Below are 27390 nucleotides of genomic sequence, written 5' to 3'. Positions count from 1 at the left end.
TACTTTTAACACCCTCCCTCATCTGCGCCCCAGCCCTTCCTTTCTTCTCCTCTATGGCAGCAGAGATAATGCCATAATTTACAGCTATGCATTGTAGAAGATGAATGATAGTTGCTTTTCTTGCTTAATATGCATTCACCACTACCAGATAATAGTCTTTTTGTAGGAATAATAAAAGAAATACCCTCAAATTTTTTTTTAGCATTTTTATGTTATATCCCTTCTCCATAATGTGCTAAAAGTGATGTATAATTTTCAATCTTTCATTAGAAACAAAATTGATAATGATGAAAGTGTGCTACATTTTTCTATAGCTTTTCTTCTTTTTTCATGTTCTTAAGTGAAATATTGCACGAGGGGGGGAAAGTTCGCTTTTCTTTTTCTCCCATAGGTAGTCTCTTGAGTGTATATGCAGCCTGCTTAAGAACAGGGGGAGAAAACCACACACACACACACACACACACAAATAATTTTGCAGAAATCTTTTTGCAAAAACATCTAGTCTTGATGCATATACAGCATAAATATGTATTCCATGTCTCCCTCACAAACAGCAATTTCTCTTGTAAATTCACACTTCCATGTCTTCTCAGCAGACTGTGTGGTAAAGGAGGCTGGAGCTTCGGTATGTGTTTGTGTGTGTGTGAAAAGAGGCTGGGTTCCAGTGTCCAGGGCCCGGTTTCCCTTGGGAGCACTCTAAAATACTCCACTGACCTTCCTATCTCCTTCAAATGCAGGTCATGGCGAGGGGTCAGAGGTCACTTGGAGCAACAGGATGTCAGCGTGTGATCTCCGTGCAAACAGGTTCAAATTCGCTCCCCGAACACGGCGGTGCTTTGATTTTCCTTTTTTTGGGCAGGGGGGTTAAAAATGTATGAAAATGACCTAGTTTGTGGTTATTCGGTCAGTGAGTTTTGCAGAAAATAGGTGACACGGTAGTAAAAATACAAAACCTTTCTCCTTTTTATATTAGAGACATACAGCGACAGCCAAGATATTACTGTTGAAATATCCTTTCAATATTAGACAATATATCACCAAGTCAACACCACAAAGTATTCTCTGATTGTGAATAGTTTCGACACCCTCCCACCTTGACAACTACACATCGACTGCATGTTTATGAATCTTAACAGATCCGTGAGGAAACCTGCAGAAGCCACTCATTGCATTTCTGCTAATTGACCGGCTTAAAATAAATTTCTCGCTTTTACCCGGAGCAATGTTCAGAATTTGCAGCCTTCATTCAAATCAGTCTTAGTTCCTGAAAACAGCGCGCAGCCACATTGTCTTAATTAGGAACATAGGCTGGCTTTACAGCAATGTGTGGGAGGACCTGGAGGTTGAAGTGCTCCGTGAATGCAATGTGCATCATCATCCTAATAAAATATAACTCCGAAAATTAACTCTGTTCGACCTGAGGCACGCAAAACAACAGGGTCCACTGAGCTAAAGTGATGCAGGTTTTAGTGGCGTGTGCGAGTCTACGCGTGCGGACGTGTGTATGTGTGTGTGTGTTTATATAAATGCATTTGTGAATGCTCAACCACAAAGGGAGCAATTATGTAAAAAAAAATGTTTGTTACTATATTACTTCCTTTATTGGAGTAGAAGGGAGAAAATCCCCAAGAAGAAAGTGTGATGCATACTTGCAGCTGCTTTGTCCTAGTTCGAGCGCCACATTTGCCAAAGTGCATCAGAGTGTCAGCAACTCAAAGATGAAAAATAGATGAAGACAATAGTGCATTTCTCACAATTTTCCTAATAAAGTGTCAATCAAAAAGCTGCATGAATGACACTAATATCATATGATGCAGCATTCCATATCAAAGATATCACCACTGCTCATCCCTCCCCCTGCACCCCACCATCCTTCCCCAGCCTCCCTTTTGCTCAATCTGAGGCCTGTCCTCCCCTCGTATTATCACCATCATCATTCGGACATGAAAGGAGAGAAACAAGTGCCGCACCGCTGCCAAGGAGAAACCTTGATCTCGGAGCATTTGCATTCTCCACCTTGTTCCAGTGGATGTGTGAACGAGTTACCCAGGTGCTCTCTCATTGGATGGCACTGAAAAACAGGCACTCTGCTAATGCTCCAAACAAGCAGGCTCTCCCACTTCCACCACCCACCCCCAAGACGCCCCCCCCCCCCCCCCCCTCAGCTCCACATACTGTCACACTCAGCTGGTGGCACTAGAGGGCAGTCCACTCTGTTGGTTTGTATTGTTAAGGCATCTACATACAGTAGAATTTGCCCTGAGGAAAAAACGGGACACAGAATTTTTTTTTTTAAATATATAATTAATTGATTTATTCATGTGAATCCTTTTAGGAAAAAAAATCTATTACATTTCTGCTTAATGCACTGCTTTTTTTTCACCACAAGACATTAAGCTTTTGCTAATTAATTCGGAATGAACTGTTAATCTTCGACTAAGCAAAGTTTGTCTCGCAAAGAGTGGATTACATATGCAAGACACAGAGTATGAAATTCACTCGCTTTTGGTGAGTTAAGATGCCATAGTGTCTCGGATTCACGAACATACTGACACATCTGTTAGCTCACCTTAGAAAAGATGATGCAAAACTGTACAGTGAATGGGCAGAAGATTCATAATCGCATATTTTGCCCATGTGTTACACTTAAAAGACCAATACTACAACTCAGTAGTACACAACAGTATTAATGTGTCCATCTGTCCATACATCTTCTTTCACTATAGGAATATTAATTGATAAAAAAAAGGGGGGGGGGGGGGGTGAAACATTCCTGTTTTTTACATTAATATTCAAGAGAAGAAATTCCATTAAACCCATGATATGTCGACACACACACACAGATTTGAAGGAGCTATACTGTGGCAGTGTGTCTGTGGCATAGTGTCTATCAGGAGGCTGCTAATTAAAGGCCTACAACAATGAAGCATGGAAACCTCAGAGGAACAGTGCTCATCTGAGATGAATTAATGTAGGAGCAGTGGTGATTACCACGAGGGCAGTCAGCCGTTTTATATTTCTAGCACAAGGCAGCGGACCTCAAATTTTTAACCATGACGAGATTTAAATGTAGGATTTTCATCGTTCCAGTCCCCCCACTTGCGCTTTATTGCGTTGCACTGGTAACCAGTGGAATTTTAACTAAATTATGTCATGGTACATGGAAAGCTTATCAAAGAATACTAATTATGTGCTGGGACGTGAACAATGATGACGATCAGTGAAAAACTGCACAAAGTTATCCACAGCGTTACGCCTGAATGTTGGGTTTCTGTGAGTTGTGTTATTTGCCTTGTCAGTGACTCGGAGAATAAAAATTCTGAATGTTTTGCTTTATGATTTCCTGAAATCGATGTAAATTAAGTTGCCTGAAATCTCCTGTCCTGTTTATGTTCTTTTATCTTACGTGTCAATAAAAGTGTTTGAATCGTTATGTGATCTTTAAAGGTCTCTTATAAAATACCTGACTTTGTGAAATTTAAGGACAAGTTTGTTTTTATGTTAAAATGACCTCCCCTTTCTCTGAAATGTCTGGGTTTTTAATTTATTTTATTGTTATCCAGTTGTTGTCATGCTAATAAAAAGACAATAATTGCATTTAAGATGTTTATTTCATGCTAATATCAGACAATCAAGCTGTAATCAGCATTCAGTTCAGCAGGGAACCTCTGTTTTTCTTATCTCGTTTATGATTTGGAGGTATCGCTATAAAGAATGTAAAAAGAAAAAAGAAACCACCAAAGTAAAAATAGGTCGGGAGTGTTCAAGACACGTGGAGTGCTCTCTTTTAGGCCATTCATGGCACAAGGTCAGGTCGATCACGCAAGTATGGCGGCCGCATCTCACAATCAGCGTGAGGATGGGATCACTTGTCTGTGCGGGACAGAAAGCTCACTATTATAGCTTCGCCCCTTCAGAAGCTTCACAGTTCTTCTGGCTGTGTTAGGGATGGAGGGGTGTGGCGGGGGGAATCAATGCTCCCTTTCCTGAATCGGAGCTCCATGCCGCTCTATGGAGAAGGGACGTCTGTGAATAGGACCCACTCAAGAGGAATAAAGGAACCTCTCCACTGGTTTGTTTTGGAAGCTGTCTTATTGATCTGTCTACCTATGAATGAATGCCATGGCCCAGTTTTCCCGCTCATGCGGATAATGGCACTCAAGGCCTGTATTAACTGGCCTGATGTTGTTCCCAGAGAAAAGAGAGTTTGGGAGCATTTGTCATTTCATCCCTCCATCTACTCCGATAACGATTCCCACAAGAATGGAGACCCCCAAACTAAGAAAAGCAAATCGATGGCCGTTGACTGCCTTAATCAATGCCTGCTTACACGAGGACATATTTTATAATTAGAGAGATCCTTAAACACAATTACAGTATGAGTAAACACTCTCATACGAAGCCCTTTTAAGCTAGAAATAAAAAAAGAATTATTTTTAACTTAATCTTTCCGAAGACCTTGAAGATTCAAAACTGAGACACTGTAAATGCAGAGGAAAGCTTTTACTTCCAAAGCAATTGGAGCACTGATTTGGACAGAGGACCTTATGTGCTTACAGTCTTCAAGTGCAGATGAAGCAGCCTCTGTATCCCCCGCCTCCCCCCATGCAATCATGAAGGCCACACCACAAAAACAGCTCTGCAGCAAAAGCCAAGGTGTATAAAAACATCAGCAATTTATTAATTTAGCAGTTTACCAGAAACCACACCTTTTTCCATCACCAAAAAAAAAGTTATTTGCCTGTGAGAACGAGCTAAACTGGGAGTGAAACACATAATAAAATGCTTATTATTCTTTCTAGGGTTCCTGCTGGCATCCTTTGGAAGAGAGAGTCCACAAAAGTGTAGTCTGTGTTGAGCACGTTCCTCTACTACAGTATGGGATATCACCAGAAATGTCCTGTAAAAAAAATGAGTTTCCATCTTTGGTCATCTGGAAACAAGTTTCAGAAGGTGGCATGGCCAGAAAATCAGACAAAACAAAATGCACAAGGTCGTCTTTTAACTTTTCAGAGCTTGGTCTGATCTTCTGACCATAATGAGTCAACTGCATCTTAAGTTTTGATCATTAACCGACGTCCTAGTTGTGTAAAGTTGTGTATGAAGCTACAAGGACGTACTAAAAAGGACGAATTAAAGAACATAATTTATTTAAGACTAAACTCCAAAGCAGAAATAAATACATGAAAGAACAACAGTGTGTGTAATTTGCTTTGTGAACCCAGCAATGAATAACAAACACTTTCAATGGTAACACAAACTGAAGGAGCGATGCCCGATAAGGCATCCAGTACTCTTTCGCAACCGATCAGAACCACGCCGTCAAACACAGGTTCAAAGCTGATTTTAGCCCACCACACTCCGACAACGAAAGAAAAGAGTTTGCCATTCAAATGAGAAATGTTTACAGGCCTCAATATGTGTAATAAATACAAAAAAAATACAGATCAATCAATTAAACTGGTCATTAGGATAAATTACAATTTGCTTGAGGGGCAGATTTAGACAGATTAGACAGGAGTTTAAGAAGTACAAGGAGTGAGGGGTGTTAAATCAAGTCATCAAACAAATAATTTCCATAAAAAACAAACAGAAAATCTAGAAATTAGGCAGGATTGATACATTCATTATGTGCATATTCTCCATCCTTTAAAAACACACAACTAAAGCTAAGACTTTTGACATCAGGAGCTTAGAAACGCTGATATGGTGGTTCTGTACAAAACTGAGCTGGAATTTTGAAATTACAGCTCGATTGTTTATTAAAAGCAAAAGGAAATGACAGGCCAGAGAACCGCAGCACCGTGCGATTAATCTGGCGCCACGTACCCAACATTCCTGAATAAACTGGACAATCGCATTGGCCAGTGTGTCATCTGCACAACGACTGCTTGTGCGTTTAAAATCACCCACCCCCGAGAATTACAGCATACAAAGGAACGGTAAATACTTCAATATCGTTACGTGAAGCAGAACTAGCGATTCCCTCTTTTTTTTGTCCTTTTTCCTGTGGGGGGAAAAAAGAAAAAGCAGGAGGCGCGGTGGGGCTCGGGGTCAGACTCACTTGGCACACATTTTTAAAATTAAAAAAACAAAACATTTGTTCTGTTGGAAAAAAAAAGAATACAAATCAAAGATTGTTCTCACGAGGTTAAAATCAATGAATGGATAGAAGTAAAAAGAAACAATATAAAGGCAGTAGCTTATCAACCGTTGCTGACATCGTCTCCTCACCTGACCTTCAGCACAGAGCCTTGTGCTGTAGATGCAGACACAAGCGTGAACCCTGACCCTGTCCCTCCCATTGAATCATCTTCACATCTCCCACATCTTCTAAAAATGGCTCAGTTAAAACCAGGAAGATTCCAATGCAAGTATGATATCAAAACTATGCCTTTCTTTAAAAGAGTCTCTCCTCTATCTCAGTTCATTTAGACACATTTAAAGAAATCAGCTTTGAGTCAGCGAGATGTCACCCTTTGAGTCGAACACTGCTTCTCGCTGCTTTTATTACGGACGCCACAACCCGAGCAGCTATTCTGGGAACATCCCAGCCTGTCCCTCCCTCCTCTAACACAGACGCTCACCGGTTAGCAACAAACAGTAAGACTCTTCTCTGAGGCATTGCAGGAAAAAACAAAACAAACCAACAAATTATATTAAGTTTGAAAAATATGTTAAAAGTTTCAATCAAGAGACAAATGTGGACTAAGTGTGGCAATCATCAGTTTCCCACAAATGTAAAAGCACACACGCACACACATAAACAGCTGAGGTGATTGTAGATCTAGATTCAGTGACATCCTTTGGTTTAAATGCAGCTTCTTTAACGTGCATTGGGTTTAGGACCTTGAATATGCCCGAAGGACTCTTAGCATCCAGGCCCCTAGCAGCATGTATGCACTCTGTGGTTTAAATAAGCCAGACTCTTGCTGATGTGCACAATGCTGCAAAGAACCTGCATTTTCTAAGCAGAAGATGTCAAAAACCTGAAGATGCTGATGAATTAAACTCATTGCATGTGCTCTGTTGTGAACAGTTACCATGGATTCAACTCCCCTCACAAAAAAATGATGTAACTGATCAGAATTGCCACACCGATTTTCACCTAGTAAAATTAATTAATTCTATTGTATTTATTTATTTTTACAGCTCTTCCGACACACTGCTGATACCGATTACTCTTACAGTCTTGTTAAGGTTTAGAAATGTTCTTGACCAGATCAAAAGTTGTGGTCACATGTAAAAACAATGTCAGAGTTCATGGTCTATGGAGGAAGCACTGGAAGTTGAACCAGGAGCTCTGAGGATATGACTGAAGTTATTGTACTGGTGGTCAGAGAGAAGAAGGAAGGGAAAGGGGGGCGGATGTTGAGCTGTAAGTAGGCCTCCATTTGCCCCCCCCCCCCACTCAGTCCTTTTTGATCAGGCTGTACACATTAGTTGCACTGCGGTTGTGTGTGTGTGTGCAGCTGGAGGGGGGGGGGGGTTGATGACACCAGTGGCCTGGTGATGCTATGCCGCCATGAGATACTGATGGTAGAAGAGGCCAAACAGGGAGGTGGAGAAAAGGCAGGCAGCAATCCACCAAGTGAAGAAGGAGAAGAGGCCCCGGAAAAGCAAGGGGCTGAAAACAGTCCGCAGGCCTCCCAGGGCCACTGAGAGCTGAGCTACTGATGCTCGGGCTCCTGTTTCTATCACCGTAGCTGCTGTTGGTGCTTCACCCATTATAGAGTCCGAGTTCATTTCATGGGTGCAAGGCAGGTCTTCTTCATGATAAACCCACCAGGAGTGACCACCTGTAATAATTGAGGAAAATGGGAGGGGAAAAGGAAATATAACCTGAAGTTGGAGGAAAATGTGATATTTTAAACATGAAAAAATATATATTTACCAAGCAGTAGATGACTCACCTAAGGTTTTTAGCAGCAAGGTTGTGTGTAGCAACATCACCAGGGGTGCCACATATTGTAGTGCAATAACACACAAATAGTAAAAAACACGTGCAACCTAGGTGAAAAGTAGACAAGAAAAGCACCGTTACAATAAGCTTTTTACACAAAATGTTAACACAATATCGTTCCAAATGTTTTCAACTAAGCTCATAAACTCACAGCAGCTTTTGTTTCTCTAAGCCCTATTTCATGTAGGGCAAGGACACATCGCAACAGTAATAATGAATTGATAGATCAAGCAACATCAGCAATAAAACATCTTCACATTTTAAGAGCATTTCAGTCATAAATAAAAATATTAGTTAACTACAGGGATCAGTTTTTTTGTCTGTTGTAGACTTGAATCTAAAAATCTTAACGGGATAAAGCGTTTTGTTCTATCTGTAGTTGTAGTATATTATTCAGGCTTCTTAATTGCTTCGCCTCTGCAAAACCAGCATCTTAGATCAACCTTAACAACACAGTCGCACTAAGGAGAACAGTGATTGCAAACCTTGGCAAAACCAAAATTAATAGGATCGTGTGCAGTGAACCTGCTGCCTTCACAATGGCTGCTTTGTAGACTGCAACTATTCGCAATCTGTGCGATCTTCAAAGTTAAATTTCTGTCTTGATGCACCAAAGTAACAGCAATCAGTCTGCTATCAGTCTGCAGCTGAACGGAGTCAAGTTGGAAATTGCAATAACTTTGATAAACTGGTGAAAATCACCTGTTGCACATCTGTTGTGTAAACCAGAAATCTGTCTGAGAGTGACTGCAGTTTGAGACTGCACCCAATGGGAAAAAATTCAAAGCAATGACTGGGCAACTACTCATTTCATTCCATATGCCATAGGTGATGTAATCTAAACACTCTGAATCCCTCGTTTCAGTGCTCACCTTAAGTCGAAACGGGTAGTTGCATTTTCTTACATTAAAAAAACAGAGTCGTAATTGATTAATAATGATCAATAATTATGACTAATATCATGGGAAAAACAAAAATTGCCCACCATCTTCTGCAGGTCCACAGTACTTATCCGTCCAGCTTCCTTCTTCATCTGATCCACACCCTTCTGGGCCAAGTTGAGGTAAGCCTGCAAGTGATGTCTCATCATAGCAAGCCGCAGCACACACATCAGTACGATCGCCCATAACCGCAAAGTATCATACGTCTGTTCAGTCATCCTGACAGTAACAGAAAGACAGGAGTGAGAAGAGGGGGGATGAAAGGATGGCAGTCCCCCCCCCTGGCACACAAACTCAATACATCATGTAGCCGCTGTGCCATTTGGATGGTAGGTAAGAATGCTGAGACAGAAAGGAAAGACTGTAAGAGCAAAAAGAGTAATACACAACAAAAAAAGAAAAGTAAGAGAGGGTGAAATTGAGAAATTAAAAAAATAATGAAAAGGGGGCACTGTAACATGAAATAGGACTTAATCAGGTTTGAGTCGCTGTCAACAGCAGGAGAAAGTTCAAGACATGACAGAATTCAAACTTGTGCCACAAATGAAATACACAAACTCAAAATAAACAAAGAGAAGGTGGAAAAAAAGGGCCTTCTGTCAGGCGTGACTAAATTTGTTTAAAGTCCAAACAGAAAATGCGTGTACTTGTTGTCACTTTATCTTTGCACTGAATACAATCGTTATCTCATTTTTGTACATTCCTTTCTCACAAATGGCGTTGCTTTGTTTACATCTGTTTCGCACTACAAAAGGACACAATTGCTTTTATTTATTTATTTATTTTTTTTATACCTTGACAATGACGTCTCATCTCTGAGTGCCAGGTAATTAGCTTTCTAGATATCAAGGCAGTTGAACTGACTTCCCTTCCAGAGTACGGATCCGTCAACGTGATGTGTGAGACTATAGACTTCCGGGAGAATCATGATGAACTGTTTACACAGACTAAAATGTGGGCAACAAACTAGTTTACATCCGAGTTTTGTTCATATTCAGCCAGCACTGTGTTTTATTTACAAAGTCAACTTTGGACTATGATGATGTTCAAACCGGTCCAATTACTAAACTACTTATTTGATGTTGAAGTAAAAAAATCATTCCTTACGGCTCTAATTCATCCAGTTACAACACAAAGCTTAAACTGTATTTACGAGCACGGAACATGTTACTACACAACGTGTCCCATATCTTTACTTACAAAGGCACACTCTCCTTTCCCAGAGTGGGGTTCATTATGTAATCCTTGGTAATAGGCTTCACCCACAGCAGGACCATGATGAGAGGGGACAGGAAGTTGATATGAAGCAGAGTCCTACAGAAATAAACACAATACTTAAAACCAAGGAAACTCATTTTCCCCCCTTCAGAATCATCTATGAATTCATACATTATAGAAAACTGAAGACATCAATGAAATAATCAATTTTTAAATGTTAAGACTGCGAGAAATAAAGTCCACACTACGAACATAACTTTCCCCGCGAGTGGTGAGAAGATAACCAAGACACACATTTCGAAGGAATGGAGATAATCCCTGTTGGTGACAGGGTCTGAAGATGTAAGCTCATGACACTTAAGTAGGGGAATGGAAGAGGAAGCCATTTTGGGGAGTCTGCTATGCCAAAGTGGATTATCTGAATGCGATGTGCTCCCTGCTCTGTACCCCCTATCATGGTCAGAGGCATCCCACCCAGTGAGTTCTGAAATGGAAATCTGCCTCAATTGAGCAAGCCTTCATCTGACTTGCAGGGTGCTCTCTTAAATTTGACACACTCTGAATAGTAGGAGACAAGTATTACCGGGCTGCACTTGTCCTCTTGATAGTCCAAGATAGGATAGTTTAATAGTTAAGCATTGTTTTTGTGGCCAATTTAAGCACATCCCATATGAAACAGGTCTAACGTAACAAATACATTAAACAAAGGTTAGAGGAAATCAAAAACACTGTCTTACCTCAAGGCAACGAGTAACTACATCTGGAAGGTCCATTCTTTCATTTATTAATATATTTTGTATATTTTGTAATGACACCAGAGTGGCAAAAAAATCTGTATAGAGACCTTCAGCCATTGTTTACAGGCTCATCTCTATCTGTTCTTCACTGGAGGGATTCTGCACGACACAGCCACAAGTGTTCCTTGCAAGGTCCACGTTAAACACGACGGGCCCCATCTGATCCAAACAAATTCATTTTGGTTTAATCTGCCCAAAGAATAGGCTGCCAATATGAAGCAGGCTTCGTTTCATGACTGTCTGCAAAGTTTAATCTTGCAAACAATACTAGGTAATCAAAAACTCTAATGCAACTTCTGCTCCAACATTTGCTCAGTATCATCTACGGAGTAGAGAACTGAGTAGCTCAGGGCTTACAGATTAATGAAAGCAGACTAAACAAGGTCAAAAATGAGAAAACTGCGGTAACAGAAGGTTCTTTATAACCATATGACCTTAATTGTAAACTATCTTGTTCCAGCAGCCACTTTCTTTTTCAGTTTGCTACTTTGAGTACTGAATTTGTACATCTATCCTTGAAGAGCTACCTCGTCAGGCCAGGACTCTGCAGTCTATTTACACCTACAGGCCAGTGGACACGCTTTCAATGATGAGGATGTACACATCCTGGACAGGGAGGAACGCTGGTTCGAGCGCGGAGTCAAGGAGGCCGTTTACGTGAAAAGGGAAAGACCATCTCTGAATCGAGGAGGGGGTCTGAGGGTACATCTTTCGCCATCTTACAATGCTGTGATTGCAGCCATTCCCCAACTCTCTGTGATGGTGCTCAGGGTCATTGATCAATGGTTATGAGAATTTGCTTAATTATGATGAAGGAACTGACCTCCCAGCCTATTGTTCCTTTAGTGGTGCTAGTTTCAGGCATTGTGCAAATGTACTGTTTATAAGATTGGGGAAACCTGCAGTCAGCTGAGACTGAAGAAGTCACTTGGATGAGCGACGAAACGTTTTTCCCACTGAATACGCTACGTCCAGATGAACAGAATCAACTTTCTATCTATCCGTTTTGTTTGTAACTCTACACGAGATTAAATACTTTACAGCTCCGAATAGCACAGTTATCTTACCAGGTGAAACAAAGAAGCATATTTTTAATTGATATTTGTCTGCCAGCAATGCTACATAAAAACTAAAAGGAAAAATTTTATAAACTCTAGTGATACTTTTTTTAAAACTGTAAAACGGAGTATTGGTTCTTTGTATTTCTAGTTTTAAGATCAAACATTTAACATCTAAGGGGTATACGTATTATTGCTGTCTATAAAAAGGGCTACTGATGTATCTACAAAGCACAGAAGACTCACTGTGTAAATTTGGTTGTAGTTAGGTTGAGTGCATCTAGGTGCATTTGGGCCAACCGTAGACCAGGGAAAGTTAGAAACGCTCCGATCAGAGAGCAAAGCAGTGCCAGGATCAACTTGAAGGTGAGCTTAGATATGGGACCCCTGTGAAAGAGAAAATCCACGTTACTTATAACGGTCATTTTACAAGTCGTAAAGAATCTATGACAGCGGAGGAAAGAAACAACAACACTGATGTTACACTTACTGGGAGTCGAGGCCTTGGTGCTCCAGAAACTGTTGAGCGCTGTCAGAAAAGTTTTCAAAACCTAGAAAGGAAGGCGTGTTCAACGGTGAGCAATATTTTTATTACACAAAAAGAAAGCTATGGTGCAGAACTGACCTGTCTCCAGACCAAACTCCAAGTAGTTTTCAGTGACAATGAGAATGGCCATGGCTTTAACAAAAAAGAAGAAAGCAAAAGTAATGCAGAGTGAGCGCTCGCCGCTTTCTTCCAGCTTGAAGTAATGGGCAGTTAGAGAAAAAAGCGTCTTACTGTACAGTGCACAGTTAAGGAAAACATCTCAAGAAGCACAATGACATAATCAGCTAAGACAAACTACTTTGCCTAAACTTTATCCTTTTGTCAAATTCAAAAGAAATACACAACAATATGCGATGAACAACGTGGATATTCACCATGCAAACTATTTTTCCTCTTTACAGAAGAACACAGTCTGTGGATACTGAAAGACCCGTGTGAACCCTCACTCATTTAAAGTCACACAAACCCTGCTAGCTGGTATGTGTGGAGAGTGGATCTCTGGTGCTTTGGCACCGCTGCATATGACTGAAGTGATGAAAATATTTATACTATTTTGCAGTGACTTTGCTCTGATGTTCACAGAGATGAAATCCTTGGATTCTGGAACATATAAGGTTACAGTGTGGCATTCAATCTCTTTCACTCAAAATCAAGAATAGCATTCAAACAAGTGGGTTTTCTTTTTACCTCTCCAACCTTCATTTGTACTATAATGCTCACTAGATAAAAGTTAGCATGAGGCTCTAAGAGGAATAAGTTTGAACTATGATGTAGTGCGTTACAATCAAAGGTGGCTTGCTAACACTGGGAGGATAAAAGGGAGATTTTTAAGCAGGAATTTACATTTTAGTAAATAGATTTAAAAGTTAAATACCATCAAATGTGCATACTTGCAGAATTCCAGTAATTCCATTACTTTCAGTAAATAGTTGAGAGAGCTGTGCAGCTGACCTCCAAGGCAAGAGTCTTAAGGACTCTATCAGAAAAAAATTAAAGGCATTACTTTGAACATAACGTGAACTCCACAGAGTTCACAGCATGTGTGCACATTTGCTATATGTATAAGTGACATCAAGTGACATTATGTATGAGATCAGAGCTGTTCTACAGTATGGCAGCCACATGTAGTTTGGCCTACTTTCGTTAATTAAAGGCCATGCATACTCTGACAGCTGTGATGGAGCTCTGGACTACAGATGGCCACTTTGAAACAAATTATTTAACTGTAGCTTCTAAACTGTGACAGTTCACCTGTCTAATGTGAAGAAAAACACACAAGGTGATCTGCTGTTAGAGATAGAACAGATTTACTGATCTACTCCTACATGTGTAAATATATGCAGCACTTTTGCTTTGGAAACCCTCACAGATGGCTCCCCGTTTGATGCTGTAGAAATGTCATAAACTCAGAAAAAAATACTTAAATTTCACCAACATCATACTTGAAAGGCATTCTGTGATTCTGGAGTTGTCCGTGTATACCTCTGGCAGCTGAAAGCATACAACTTGTCTTTCGCTCTGTGTAAGATGAGCAACTCACAGGGATGCAACGGAGAAATGTACAGACAGCAGGAATCGTAATCATGAGCTTGCCTGTAAAATTGAATGCATGCAGTTTAACCCTGTGTTGAAAGTGATATGTAAATTTTACAAGGTCCGCCCTCATAAGACTGTTGACCAGGTCCTCATTCAGACATGAAGCTGACGTGTGCGGATGCTGTCAGATTAATGAAAAGGAGAGGTTATGAGAGTATTTAAACTTGTCACCAGGGCTGAAATGGGGAAAAAACTGAAATCATGTGTCGAATTAACACATATCCCCTCATCTTCAGCTTTCATCAGTTTCCTTTTCCCCAGGCATACCAGTATGTTGGGCTGTGAAAATTGGGCCTCCAATCGCCAGTGCAGGCAGGAAATGACACACCGTCTGACCACAGTGAGCCACATCTGACCTGGAGAACTGGAAAGAGTGATCCCCTTGGTCGGTGGCAAGGATAATGTATATTATTCAGCACAGCAAATAGCAGGAGGACGATAAAGGCAATGGGAATTCGAACCAGGAGAATCTTTACCTCTCATTTCAGTGCCATTAGTCTCCTCTGTTGCATTTACATAGCACATTGAATCTCTGTTATAGACATGTTAACCTATGTTGACCTACATATTTCTTGAGTGGCCACTTATGATCGGATCTGAGCTGCCCAATCTACATCTAAATAAACACATACATCAGATCCTCACAAAAAACAGAAGCTTGCTGTTTTTAGCTGGCTGGAGGAAGTAAAACACTGACAGAAGCTACAAAAGGGGGGGGGGGGAACAAAAAAAACACTGTTTCTTCACGTTTTTTGCCCAAGATAGCACACTTGTAACAATACTGCTAATGTTGAACTGACCATCATTTGATGTCAGACTATCATTTGTGGTGTCAGAACACAAAAGTCTTGATAACGATGTATAATCATAACACCGTCTAACGAGTTCTAATGAATCCTAATGACAAAGCAGCCACTATCAAGTGTTAGGTTTGATCTTCTGACATGTTTACATTCGGTGGTCTAATGTCACAGTTAACAGGAAATAAAGAGTTTGGACTGCATTATTATTTTTAACAAAAGTCTAAGTAAAGGCAACACAGTATGTGTAACCGGGCAACACCAGCAAGCACTAAACGTAAAATAGAAAATTGCTTAAAAAAACCGGTGCAACATGATGAACAGCAGGTGCTGTACTGATGATTGCCTATGACAGTCTGCATATAAAGTTGAAATGTGCTAATGAATGAAAGAATATTTTTGTTATGCTAAATTTTATAATTGTGTAACATTTTCTTACTGTCAGCATATTATCAAATAAAAAGCTAGTTCACACAACAACACTGAAAAAAAAAAAAAGAATTAATAAAACGTAAAGACTGACTGATGTAAGGATACACAACAAAGGCGAGTACTAGTAGGCACCAGACCACACTGATGTTCATCTCTCCCGAGGGCTGAGCCACACTGTAGTACAGCTCTGTTATCAGATAAACCACAGTTGCTGCTACTGTGAAATCCACAAGCCACTGGAACTCTGGGAAGTAGTGCAAAGCTGCGGACATAAAGTACATAATTAAATCAACACTTTCAATTACAAAACAGATTGTATTGCACAGTATTTACAGGCTGTGGGAACAAACAGTCAAGTTACCTAATGTGTCCACTTCTGTGATGCATTTCGTCTCCAGCTGTAAGTCTATGTCCTTGGGGACTGTTAGGGGCTTACTGTCTATGTGACCATTGTACTTCCTTGAAAAGGAGTGACAGAACAACAACTTGGGTGAGAAAGGGAGAAAAAAAACTGGAACAGAGTCAAGATTTATGGTAAAGCATTTTTAAAGGAAAAGAAACCGGAATAACAGTAGTCTGAACTGAAAACTCTCATCTGAACTCTCTTTTAGGCAAGAAGAGAATCCATGACAGCTAAAAGCTTTACTTATGAGATCCAATGCAGCTCAAGCATTCAAAATTTCATTACCAATACTAATGTACTCTCCCACGACCCAGTGTGGCAAAATGTAGGCAACTCTAAATCGCTAATAACAAGTGAATGGAGAGCTGCTCTTTAATGTTGAAAAACTGTCTGAGGGCCTCCTTAGTTTTGGACTGCTGGCTGAACAATACCATTCTAAGACTCAAAGACCAAACATGCCCTAGATAGATTTAATTTCTGAGGCACCTGACAGGAAAAAAGGGGCTCAGCTACACCCCTGGCTGAGGGAGTTGGACGCTTAACAAAGAGAATTGAGCTGCATGGCACGAGCTGGCCAAAGGACAGTGGTCCCTCTTTTTCTTCTAGAGATTACTGAGCATGTGGTGATGATAGCCTTGACCTGCCTCATACAGGGTCAAAGAAAGGACTGTGCTACAAAAACCGCCTTAAGTTGAGAGATGGACACCATGTGGAACAGTAAGGATTAACCGTCACCGGTGACTTTAAATTCACATTTAAAATGAAGAGTACAAAGGCAATTCGTTTGTATGGCCCAACATACACCTGCAGCTCTAGAAAAATGAATAGCATGGGTTTTTTTCTTTGTTTGTTTGTTTAATGCAAAGTAGTCTCAAAGCAAAATTTGACACTTCTAGTATTAAGGCTTGACATCTGACCCCTTTGAATTGATAATGCCTTTTAGATTTCAGAGATGATGCAATTCTTTTCCCCTAAAACAGTCCAAATAGTAACACCTACCCCCCTTAAATGTCCAACTTTCCTCATATCCACTGGACAGGACCACTTACATGAGCTGTTCTTAAACCCAATGAACAGCCATGGAGGAACAAACCAGAAGGAAATCTGTCTATTTTATCTCCTTACTTCAAAAAATCCTTAAATGAACCACATAAACACATCTTTGGCACCTCCTCTTTGCCTCTGCTATTCCCCGCTACCAAACAATAGCCTTCATTCGCACCCTTCCTTCCAACCTACCTGTCTTTCCTTTTCTGTCCTTTTTGTTTCCCAGCTAAGCTCCTCAACTCATCTTCCGTAGGGTGCTGGTACCACCGCAAACTGCGAACAAAGAAAAGAACAGCCATGTGACTTTGTACTCAGAGTAGTAGACGGGGAAAAAAGACAGTTTTAAAGCACGTGCAAAGTACATTTGTGACAAAGACACAGCCATTCTAACACACTCTCTCACACTACAAGAAGACTGTTGATTTATGTATCTATGTATTTTCTAATTTATGTGTTCCAGGTGCAGTATGTTAGTTTTTTTTCTAACAGGAGCAACAGTTGGTGCTACACTGTGTATTTCTATATGTATCCTTTTATTGTATTTTGTTAATTTCCCCAGTATACCCCCCTTCTTTTTTTCCTGCCTGTCCTGCCTTAGAAATCGTCATACTATACCACATATAATGAATAACCAAAATAACACAAATAGAAATAAATAAACAGATAAAAGATTCACATGTTGCTGTTCTTGCAAAAGCAAAATGTGTTTGGCACATTTAAATCATAATTCTGATTGTAAAAGCTGCCAGACAGGACAGGATTTAAAAAAAGGAAAGAAAAAGAGAAAAAAAGCACGCACAAAGGAAAAAAAAATGACTGACTGTTGCTAGATTTGATGTACATTTGCTAAGACACCCAGCATAAAATAGTATATGTTGACTATGAACTATGGAAGGCATAGGCAAGTAATTTGGGGTTAAACATGTACCATAAGAAAACTGGGGACTATATAATCAATTGTTCATTCATTTCCCTTTCCCAACAATCAAAGACGATTCGTCTACTGTTAAAACTTTAAATTGCCTTACATTACTCTTCAAAAATGCTCTTTTAAGTGGTGACATTAAGTCTAGATTGTATGAACATGACTCAAAGCCTCAATTTATAACATCTCTAAGCTTTATGATGAACTTAGAGAACACAAAAGCGCGCACTAACCAGACATATCGCAAAGATTCACTTCACATAAGCGACGCTAATACACATCTAAAATGCATTTATAAGAGCTTTTACAACAGAAAGAGTATTTGTCCTTAAGGACTAAGCTTGAAATAAGACCTAATTCAGGAGCATCCCTTTAAAGACAAAGACCCTCCTTAACTTTGTTTAGAAACTCTCTTGTTAGCGCATCTTGAGAACTACTGTGAGGTGGAGGAGGATAGAAGGAGCAAAGCTTGCTTTTTTTACATTCTATATTTATTTACTTATTATGGAAAAAAGTAATTGCAAAATATTCTGAGGGGACAACGCTCTGCTTAGGGCAAACAGTTCTGAAAATGTTGCAACGGTGCCCTAAAAAAAGCTTATTAATTATTAAAGATGTTCCAAAAAGCAGTTTTCTCAAAAACATATGTGGCACTAGTTAGAGGAAATGAAGCGCACCCTATTTCTGTCCTTTCAGGTCACCCCAATATTTTGCCGACCTTTGGTCTTTGATCAAAATGCTTCCGAAAGCTTTAGAGTCTGAGTAAACATTTTGATCCCGATTGTTTGGAACCCTTTTTGAAATAAACTTCCCAGGAGGCAACTAAACTGCCTGCAGCACTTAAAGAAACAGCATGTAAGAGAGTCTACATTACCTGCCACTGCAGAGTAGCCATCTTGCCAAGGAATAATGAGGTATGATTTTCTGAATTACACTGGCCATTACCATGGTAACCACAAGCTGCACACCGATCACACCCTGTGGAAAAAGGATTGGATTTAAATCACATTTAAAGAAAGAATAATTACGCATGCCATACAGCCGCTACAAAACAAGCTCAGCATGACCTAGAGGTTCATCGCTTCAGTATTATTTAGACAAGCCAAGCTACACCTAAAGCTACAAAATGTGTAGAATGCGAAAATACATCATTTAAAAGGCCAACAGAAATTTACAACCAAAGGGGCGCTGTGGCAGTCTTTTACTGTTCATTAAAACCAGAATACTGACATCGTAAGTGCTTTAACATCATTGACACCTTGATTTATGTGTCTTTTTTGACACTCTGGTTAATGCTACTTCAACACTTGTTTGATTGGTAAAGCTACAATTTGCAAGCAGCGGTAGATGTGATGGAACAGTAAAGACAGACAGAGAAATCTTCATCTTATAGTTACTGAAAACCTTTTTTTCCTCTGTTTACCACCTAAGCAGTAGTCCTTTTATGTACAACTCTGGTTGTATTAGGCCATCATAACCAGCCAGTCAGTTGCATTATTTCATAGTACTGCTTGATGTTTAGTATTTGTTATTTATTTAATTCATTAGATCAGGAAATAAAGAGAAATGTATTGCATTTATGCAAATTTAAAGGTTGTAAGAAAGCTTGTAAAACATTTTATAATGACCAGAACTGATTAGTCATTTACTGTGCCTGTCTCTTCTTCTATATCACAATTAAACACAATCTTGTAATGTCTTAAGTGAACATAGAAGCTAGAGTATAAAAAATATGGGGTGATGTGTAACATTTAAATAAAGCAGACTCCAAATACAATTTTTCAGATACAATTTTAAAGCCTATTTTTATTTGAAAGCAGCACAAAGGCAACAATTCAATTGAAACTGCAAAGATTTCTAAGAAAATATGTATTTTCTTTGAAATCTCTGCTCATTTGTAATTTCATGGCATCAACACCTTATGAAAGGTTCCCCACCATTTACCTGAAATAAAAGGAAGTCACTGAAATTGTTTTATATAGAGTCACCAGCCCATAAAACTTCAAGCACTCTCGTAACTTCAGCATACATCCCCAGCTGGCTGGCTAATTCAAATATCTGCTTATTTAAAAACAAAAATAGTAATATTTTGTTTTACAGCATTTTAACAAAGTGTTGTACTCTGTAAGTAACCTAGGTTACTTCACTGTGATGTGATTTTAAAATAACTGACATAAAACTGCAGCACTTTTTGGAACATATAAAAAACAAAACAAAACAATGTTACTCTTTAATTTGTTACTTAAACATCCAATCAGAAAAAATCATCCATGCATCCACTTTCTTAACCACTTAGCTGATTTAGGTCACATGCTACAGAATACTGGGTACACCCTCAATAGTTCACCAGCCCAGTGCAGAACATGGTAAAAATCAAAGAATGCACAATTAAGCTTAAAATGATTTTGCAGTTTAGAACATTTTATTTTCCTAAAAGCAGATATCTTTTTAATATTTTACTAGGTTTATAATATATAATATAATAATATTAGTGTAAATGTAATTTTATCTTGACACAAAACACAACAAGCTATTGAATTCTTGCTCTAGTTGCCGGATGTTGAATTTTATTGCGTTTTGGTTCATTAGTGCTAGCCTACTCCAGACATTTCATTTTTTTTATTAAAGGTATTTAATTTGAGATTAGTTTCTGTACTGGGTCATTGCGGTCAAGCGTGTGCAGGCACAGATATCAATGGTTCCTACTGATTGCCAAAGAGAAGCCAACCCACTGATCTAAGCCTACATTGAGAGGATAAAAGCGCAGCATGATGGGAACGATTCTGGCTCCTTAAGCCTAAGTGAATATTGATCCAAGTGTGCCAGGTTGCTATTAAGCTTCTTGCTTAATCTTTGGATACCTTACACAGAAGCAAAGGCTCATGGCAACACAGACATTATGACAAATGGTGCAGAAAAAGTGGCAATTAATTTACTCTTATTGTATTTTTTAATGTTTACTTTAAGATAATTTATTATAACTTAAATTGTAGATTATGAAGCAGTAACTCTGATAATCCAACTTGGAATGGGAATCTGTTTGGAGTGTCTGCTTGTTGCAATAAAAATGTCAATATTTGTCACCACTGTACCAATACTCCTATTGATTTTTCTTCCAATACATATCTTTTTTCACACTGCTAAAGAATATAGGCAATCACTTTATAAGTACATTCACAACAAATGATTTGTGAATCATTTGGAATGATCACGATTGATGTATTGATGACTTATTAAATGGAGATGCAAGTCACAGTTATACAGATCAGCTGTACGCTTAATGGCCTAAGAATAATGTATATAAATACATACATGAATGTATGCACTATATCTACAGAGCTGAGTAATCTTTGACAGTTTATTTAGAGAAACGATGTGAACCACCATACTAACATCTTTCAGTGATCTACACTCAATAAGAAGATGAGAGGCCTGATGAGAATTTAGAGGAAGAGGAACCTTGACAACATACAATCTCCAGAATAACATCTTGACCAGCTGGCAAGTGGCTGCTGGTGGTTGCCAGGTAAAACTGGTCAAAAAGAGTGTAATTGGGTTGGTTACTGACATATTGCCGGGACTAAAAAGTAGTTTACATAGAAGACACTGACTTGTTTGCAAACACTTGCCAAGTTCTAATCGAGTGTCTCTTCTCACAGACAGATGGGACTTTTGTGTGTTGTTTTTGTTTTTTGTAGAAACAAACATGATGCAGCATAAAGGGGGTTCCCCACCAAAATGTTTTTGTCTGGCGCATTCAAATATTTTAATTAATAAAGTTTCTAATAAATGTACTTGGAATATTAGCAAGAAAGAAAAATGCATTATATACACTTATAATGGCCTGTAGGTATCAAATACATCAAATCAAAAAAATATTATGAGCTCAAACTAAATTTGAAATAGGTTTCACTTACAAAACTGCATGCTGAAAAACAACTAGAAATTGATAGCTAGACAACCAGAGATTAAGAATGACAAAGAATTCACATTTGGGCTTACACGGTAATCCTCAAATATTTTAAAGTCATCTGAGTTTACATTATCAACAATTTAAGGCTAAACATAACCCTGTGCCCTGATTGGAATCCACTTAAAATTTACATAAAGCCATAAAGATTATTTTAACATACTAATGGTCAAAGAGTTTTAGCCGCAACAATGACAACAAACTGATTCTCTTTATATTTTAACCTTCAAAACATGCAAACATGCAATTTCTGCAATGTTACAACTCAATGTAAGTATCTGAAAATAAATAGCATTTGATGAGCTTTGTTTACAGCTAGCTGAAAGTGTTAAACAGACATCCGCTTCCAAGTTTGGACGACAAACATTTATCACAATGACAAAAAGCAACACATATTACTAGTAAATGTATCGCCAAGCAGGACCGGACTAAATAGCAACACACCTGTCTCTGAGTGATGGTTAAACCCATGTCAGGGTGAACTTGGTGTGTAAGGAGGAAATGAATAACACCTTGACAGCACAAGTGATACTGGCAGACATATACATTGGACCTAGATTTTATATTGGTCATGGGAATCCCTAGTGTCACCCAGCATGGGGTAAGCTTCAAAAGCTGAAGTCAATACCTCTTCTGGACTCACATAGAGGAGAGTGGGTGCCATTTATTTGGCAATTATTCTCACTTAGATGTGACGCGTGACCAAACACAACCTCTCTCACTCGGGACATTTTTTTTCATGTGAGTAATGGTCATGCTATATAGGTCAAAAGCACACACTCTTAGTTTGGTGGATGCTGACCACACTCTGTGGGAGACCTGCAAGGATCTCAGGCCTGAGGGAAATTGAGCCAGCATGGACTCCCTTATCTTGCCCAGTCCGCTTGACCCCCTCCACAGAACAACCAAATGAAATCTGTAGGGGGTGGGGAGTGGGAACTGCAGCGATAAACACTATCTGTAAGAGCTCAAAAACCTCACTACTAGAGCTGGGCGATATATCGAGTTTTTAAAAAATATCGATATATTTTTATACGAGATATAAGATGTGACCATATCCTTTATATCGATATAGTCTATGTTACGTTATAATTATACTTGCGGAGCCGCAAGTTTGCCTCTCTTTCGTCCACTTTCGTCTTTACGCAACGTTACTCGGCCTCGCCTCTCCTTCACTGAACACAACTCCCCCTCCTCCCCCATCGCTTCACCTGCAGGAAGCGACAAGATGGACACGGCAAATCCGTTAACGAGTTACTGCGCATCGCCCCGTGCGTGGGGCTGGACGGCGTCAACGTGTTAGCTAGCTAACCACGCTAACGAGCTAACCACGCTAACGCCATGCAGCCCAGAGGTGCTGCACGGACTAAAATCCTTTCATTTTCTCAAAAGTTGACAGCGCGCCTTATGTATGAATTCTGGTTGTGCTTGATGGCCGCGCACCGATTTTATGTGGAACACGGCGCTCAGCAATCTGTCAAAAAATGTTTTAGTACGACTTTAGTAAGCTACGGAGCTGCAGCGCTTGATGGATTGTCGGAGCATTACGGCTGAGCCTCGCGGAGTGATACGTACTGTGCTTCAACGTAATATTACCTTACTGTGTATAAGGACCATAAATGGCACCTGTTAAGAGACGTGGTTGCGAAGCGGATTTCAAACTCCAGGTTGTCAGTCACGCAGTACAAGTTGGGAACAGAGCAGCTGTGAAATCTGTCCTTGTTATAGTGCTCGTCTTTTAGTTTACATTTTGACTGCACATTTGTGAGCTTTTTGTTATGCACAAAAACAACATTGTTTTCTTTTATTTATGGAGCATTATTATTTAATAAATGCTCATAATTTATTTTTGAGTAAATTTTATGTACATCTGCTCTATGTTAATAAAAGTGCCTGTGTGACATCTGGGACACAGCTTTGACTAAGAACTCTCTTTTTGTTCTTACTTTATGGCTTTAAAAAAAAATATCGAGATATATATCTTATATCGCCATCCAGCTAAAAAATATCGAGATATGAATTTTGGGTCATATCGCCCAGCCCTACTCACTACTATTTTACAGATGAAACTAACTTTGAAGCAGTGAAACCCTGTACTGACCAGCACTTCTCCAGTGTCATTCATCTTCACTGTATACTGCTGGGTGTATTTAAAATCTTCAGCTAGTGAGGGTTCCAGAGGTCCAAGAACAAAGTTTGTAATATAAACATTGCAGCATATGATAGAGATGTTCCATATGTTGATTATAAAAACAAGTCTAATAGTAACACTAGATACTTGATGAATGAATCAGGGTGCGAATTACAGAATGCAATATACAAGGACGGTACAATGCCTATTCATTGTGTCAATACAGCAAATCCACAATACTTGATGCACTACATGATGATTACCTATAATACACTGCAATATATTTGTGAATTTCAATATTTGCTGCATTGTGTTGTCATTATATTCAATTTTAATTATGCGTCCAATTAATTATTCCTGTATGCTGGTGTCCATCATTTTACTCATGCAAGTAAACTTCCACTACGTTTACCTCCCCTTATCAGTAAGCACCATCATGAAGAGACGGGAAGTTGACTCTTGTAAGTCAAATTGGTGTGGTGAGGGGGGGGCGTAAAAGTCAATTCAGCTCTTAACCTTGAGCCAACCTTTGAAAGTATTTTGAAGGTTACTACAACTTATCAACTAACCAAATATAGATAAACATAGTTATAGAACTGTTAATAAGCATGTTAATACTTAATGAGTCAGTCACTTGTTAACGGTTAGTTCAAGAAGTTCAGACTCAGTTCTGTGCCTTTAAGGCACATCACAGCAGATACAGTCAGCTGCATTAACCAATGAAGATACAAATTGTACCTGCAGGAGGTTATGCAAATTCTATCTCTATTATTTTAAAAACCTTTCCTTTACTCTGTTTCTTTTTTAAAGAAGGCAAAATCCTTTCAATAGCTTTCAATAGGAAATACATTTTCATGTTTGACACTCCATCTTACTTTTACTTAGGTGATGCTGTGTTAGAACTTGAGATACTTTTATAAATCCACGGCTATTGATCCAATAAGGACTGCCCAATCGCTTGACTTATATAAATATAAATGTCATTACAATTGTACGTACAGCGGGGTTGAATTTATAATTTAATGTGAAAAAAATGTTTTGGGGGGTAGTTTTCATCTCCTTCCCGAAATTATCTTGCCAGCTGAATGGTAAGCTAACTGCTAATTATATGGTATATACGACCTACCTTCAAAGTCCCATATGCAAAACTAGTAAATGACAATAACTGCAAACAGTGTATGTGAGTGGACCCTACTTAACAGCATAACATATATGTATATACTATATAATATGTACTACTCCATTCACTACTCTGCTGTCACCGTTTTAACTTACAAGCTACACTGACCTGCCGACTACAAGCATTTGCTCTGGCTAGCAAGCTAAGCTAACATCCCACTGCAGTCACAATAGCAAACGGCACAAAAAGTAAAACGCTTCAGAGTCAAGGTAAACATTTACATGAAAGCTGATGTTAGAGGCTGGAGACCTATCAAAGAAGTGAGACAAAACATATATAGCGTTGCGTTCAGGTGCTCGCTGTCATACTCACCATGTTGATGCAGTGCAGCTAAAACGAACTCTACCCCGGCAACACTGAGCTCTCCGACTCGGAAATCAAGCGGCGAGGAGCACATAAGCGCTTCCTACGATTCTAATACACAAAAAGAAGAGGTTTCTCATTCAATTTGTCACCGTATCTGTTCATACACCCCTACATTGTCAAGAAAAATCAATGGATTCTGCCTCCGCTCCCAAGTATTTTCAACTGCAGTAGAGGTCACATTAAAACTCTGGGTAAGGAGGTGTCCACAGATGTGCCTGTGTGCCGAACGTAAAGTAGGAAAACTGAAATTATTCACATAATCACAAACTGAAATAAAAACGAAACTATAAAAGTGCTAAGATATAATTGTGAATTCAAATTTTAGCTTTCGCTAAAGCACTACAAAAAGTCCGTACTTTTTTGTAGGATTCGACAAGGCGACTATACGTACATATCAGGACCGCCCCAACCGGAAAAGCGCAAAGAATCAGTAGTACACGGGACAGAAGAAACTGAGGACACCGTGTTTGTGTTTAAGGTTAACAGAGGAACGTTTACAGCTTCGCAGACTACACCTATTACTTTTACATAAATATAAATGAGTGAATGAAAGGAGGGGTAAATAATGCAACAGATTATCAGCACGCCTTTTAGTTATGCTGGCATTTTTTGCTAAACTACATCATAAAACTCATAATTAATATGTGTGTCGTGCGTATGGGTCTTTCTTTTCAGCGAAAATTGTATCTGCCACAGCAGATTATCTGCCTCCATCTCACTCTATCCCTAGCATCCTCCTCTGTCACACCAACATGTCTGCATGTCTTTTTTACTACATCATTGTTCCTCCTTTTCTCGTGCCTGGCAGGAACAGTGCTCGACCTGAGCTGTCGCCCTGATGTATATATTACATATGTTGTTCATTCTGTTCAGTTCCAGTAAAAACTTTTGCGTCTTCAGCTCTGACTCCAGTCTTTTTTTGTGTGTCATTGCCATTGTTCCAAGCCATGTATCATAGCGGGTTTCACTACCATCTTTTAAATCTTACCCTTTACTCTTGCCGCTACACTTTTGTGACAAATCACCCCTGACACGTCTCTCTTCTGCAACTCTTTTGTGCACTGTCCATTGCTTTGGATGGTTGACCTCAGGTATTTAAACTCACCTACCTCTGCTCCTTGTGTGTTGACTCTCTCCCTATCATTCACTCATATGTATTCTGTCTTGTTTCTGCAACTTTCATTCCTCTTCTCTCTGGTGCCTACCTCCACTTCTTCAGGCTGTCTTCCATCGACTCCTTATTCTCACTACATATCACTTTATCATCTGCAAACTCCTGCTTGACCCCATCTGTGTATAAAGTTTGTTATAAATAATAAAACATTTAAAAAGGGAATATTTTCAGAAATTGTGCTTTTCATAACTTAAAAATAAAAAGTACCATCTCTAGGCAGTGAATATTGATCACATATTAATTAAAAAAAAATAACTTTACATAAGTTAATTTCTTAAGTTAAAACATATCAGAGATTATGTCGCCCTTCACCTGTCTGAAGTTTGGGTAATCTTGTGCTTTAAGACCTCAAAAACAAATTTTTAATGAGTTCTGTGAGTTGGCAGGCTCTGAAATTTGATTGAATAGTGGCTGCGTGATGAAGTTAAATATAGGTAAGAGTAAACAATAAAGAGTACTCATACACACTGCAAATGAGGGCAAGCCCTCAGTAACAAAATATAGTTTTTAATCTATGAATTGCACCATTTTTTCTACACAACAACACGTGTATTTATTGAAAAGTTTTCCAGGCCATTTTAGAGTTCTCAATTCGTTGGCTGGCTATCTTAATCTGGGAAGGTGGGACTATCTATACATCCATTCATCCATTTTCTTCAGCTCCAGATTCAGTGTCCTGGCGAGGCTGAAGCCCATCCCACCTGTCACAGGACAAAATGCAGGATACAGCCTGGACAAGTCACAGTCTCTTGTTGTGCAATACTTATAATGGGTGAAAAGAGAATTCTCTGGTCTCAAATGAAGCACAGGTGAATATTATACTTAACTTACTTAATTGTAAT

The 27390-nt window shown here is 39.2% G+C and overlaps 1 protein-coding gene across 1 annotated transcript; it reads right to left on the bottom strand.

The window, feature by feature from the left end:
- Positions 1-4652: 4652 nt before the first annotated feature.
- tmem161b (transmembrane protein 161B) lies at positions 4653-25548 on the bottom strand. Its single transcript, XM_086314072.1, has 12 exons — positions 25321-25548; positions 18602-18705; positions 16995-17075; positions 15714-15811; positions 15458-15614; positions 12603-12754; positions 12468-12528; positions 12224-12364; positions 10105-10218; positions 8949-9123; positions 7914-8010; positions 4653-7799 (listed from the first exon to the last, which is right to left on the bottom strand). The coding sequence occupies exons 1-12, from the start codon at positions 25321-25323 to the stop codon at positions 7516-7518; spliced, it is 1467 nt and encodes a 488-aa protein (XP_086170198.1). The 5' UTR covers positions 25324-25548; the 3' UTR covers positions 4653-7515.
- Positions 25549-27390: the final 1842 nt, after the last annotated feature.

The sequence above is a fragment of the Aulonocara sp. 'chitande type north' Nkhata Bay genome, linkage group LG12, assembly GCF_057382095.1.
Source record: "Aulonocara sp. 'chitande type north' Nkhata Bay isolate Kocher_YH1m ecotype deep benthic linkage group LG12, A_spYH_male_GT1.1, whole genome shotgun sequence".
NCBI classification, from domain to species: Eukaryota; Metazoa; Chordata; class Actinopteri; order Cichliformes; family Cichlidae; genus Aulonocara; species Aulonocara sp. 'chitande type north' Nkhata Bay.
Note: the sequence above shows the minus strand (reverse complement) of the source record. Positions and strands in the feature narration are given on the sequence as shown.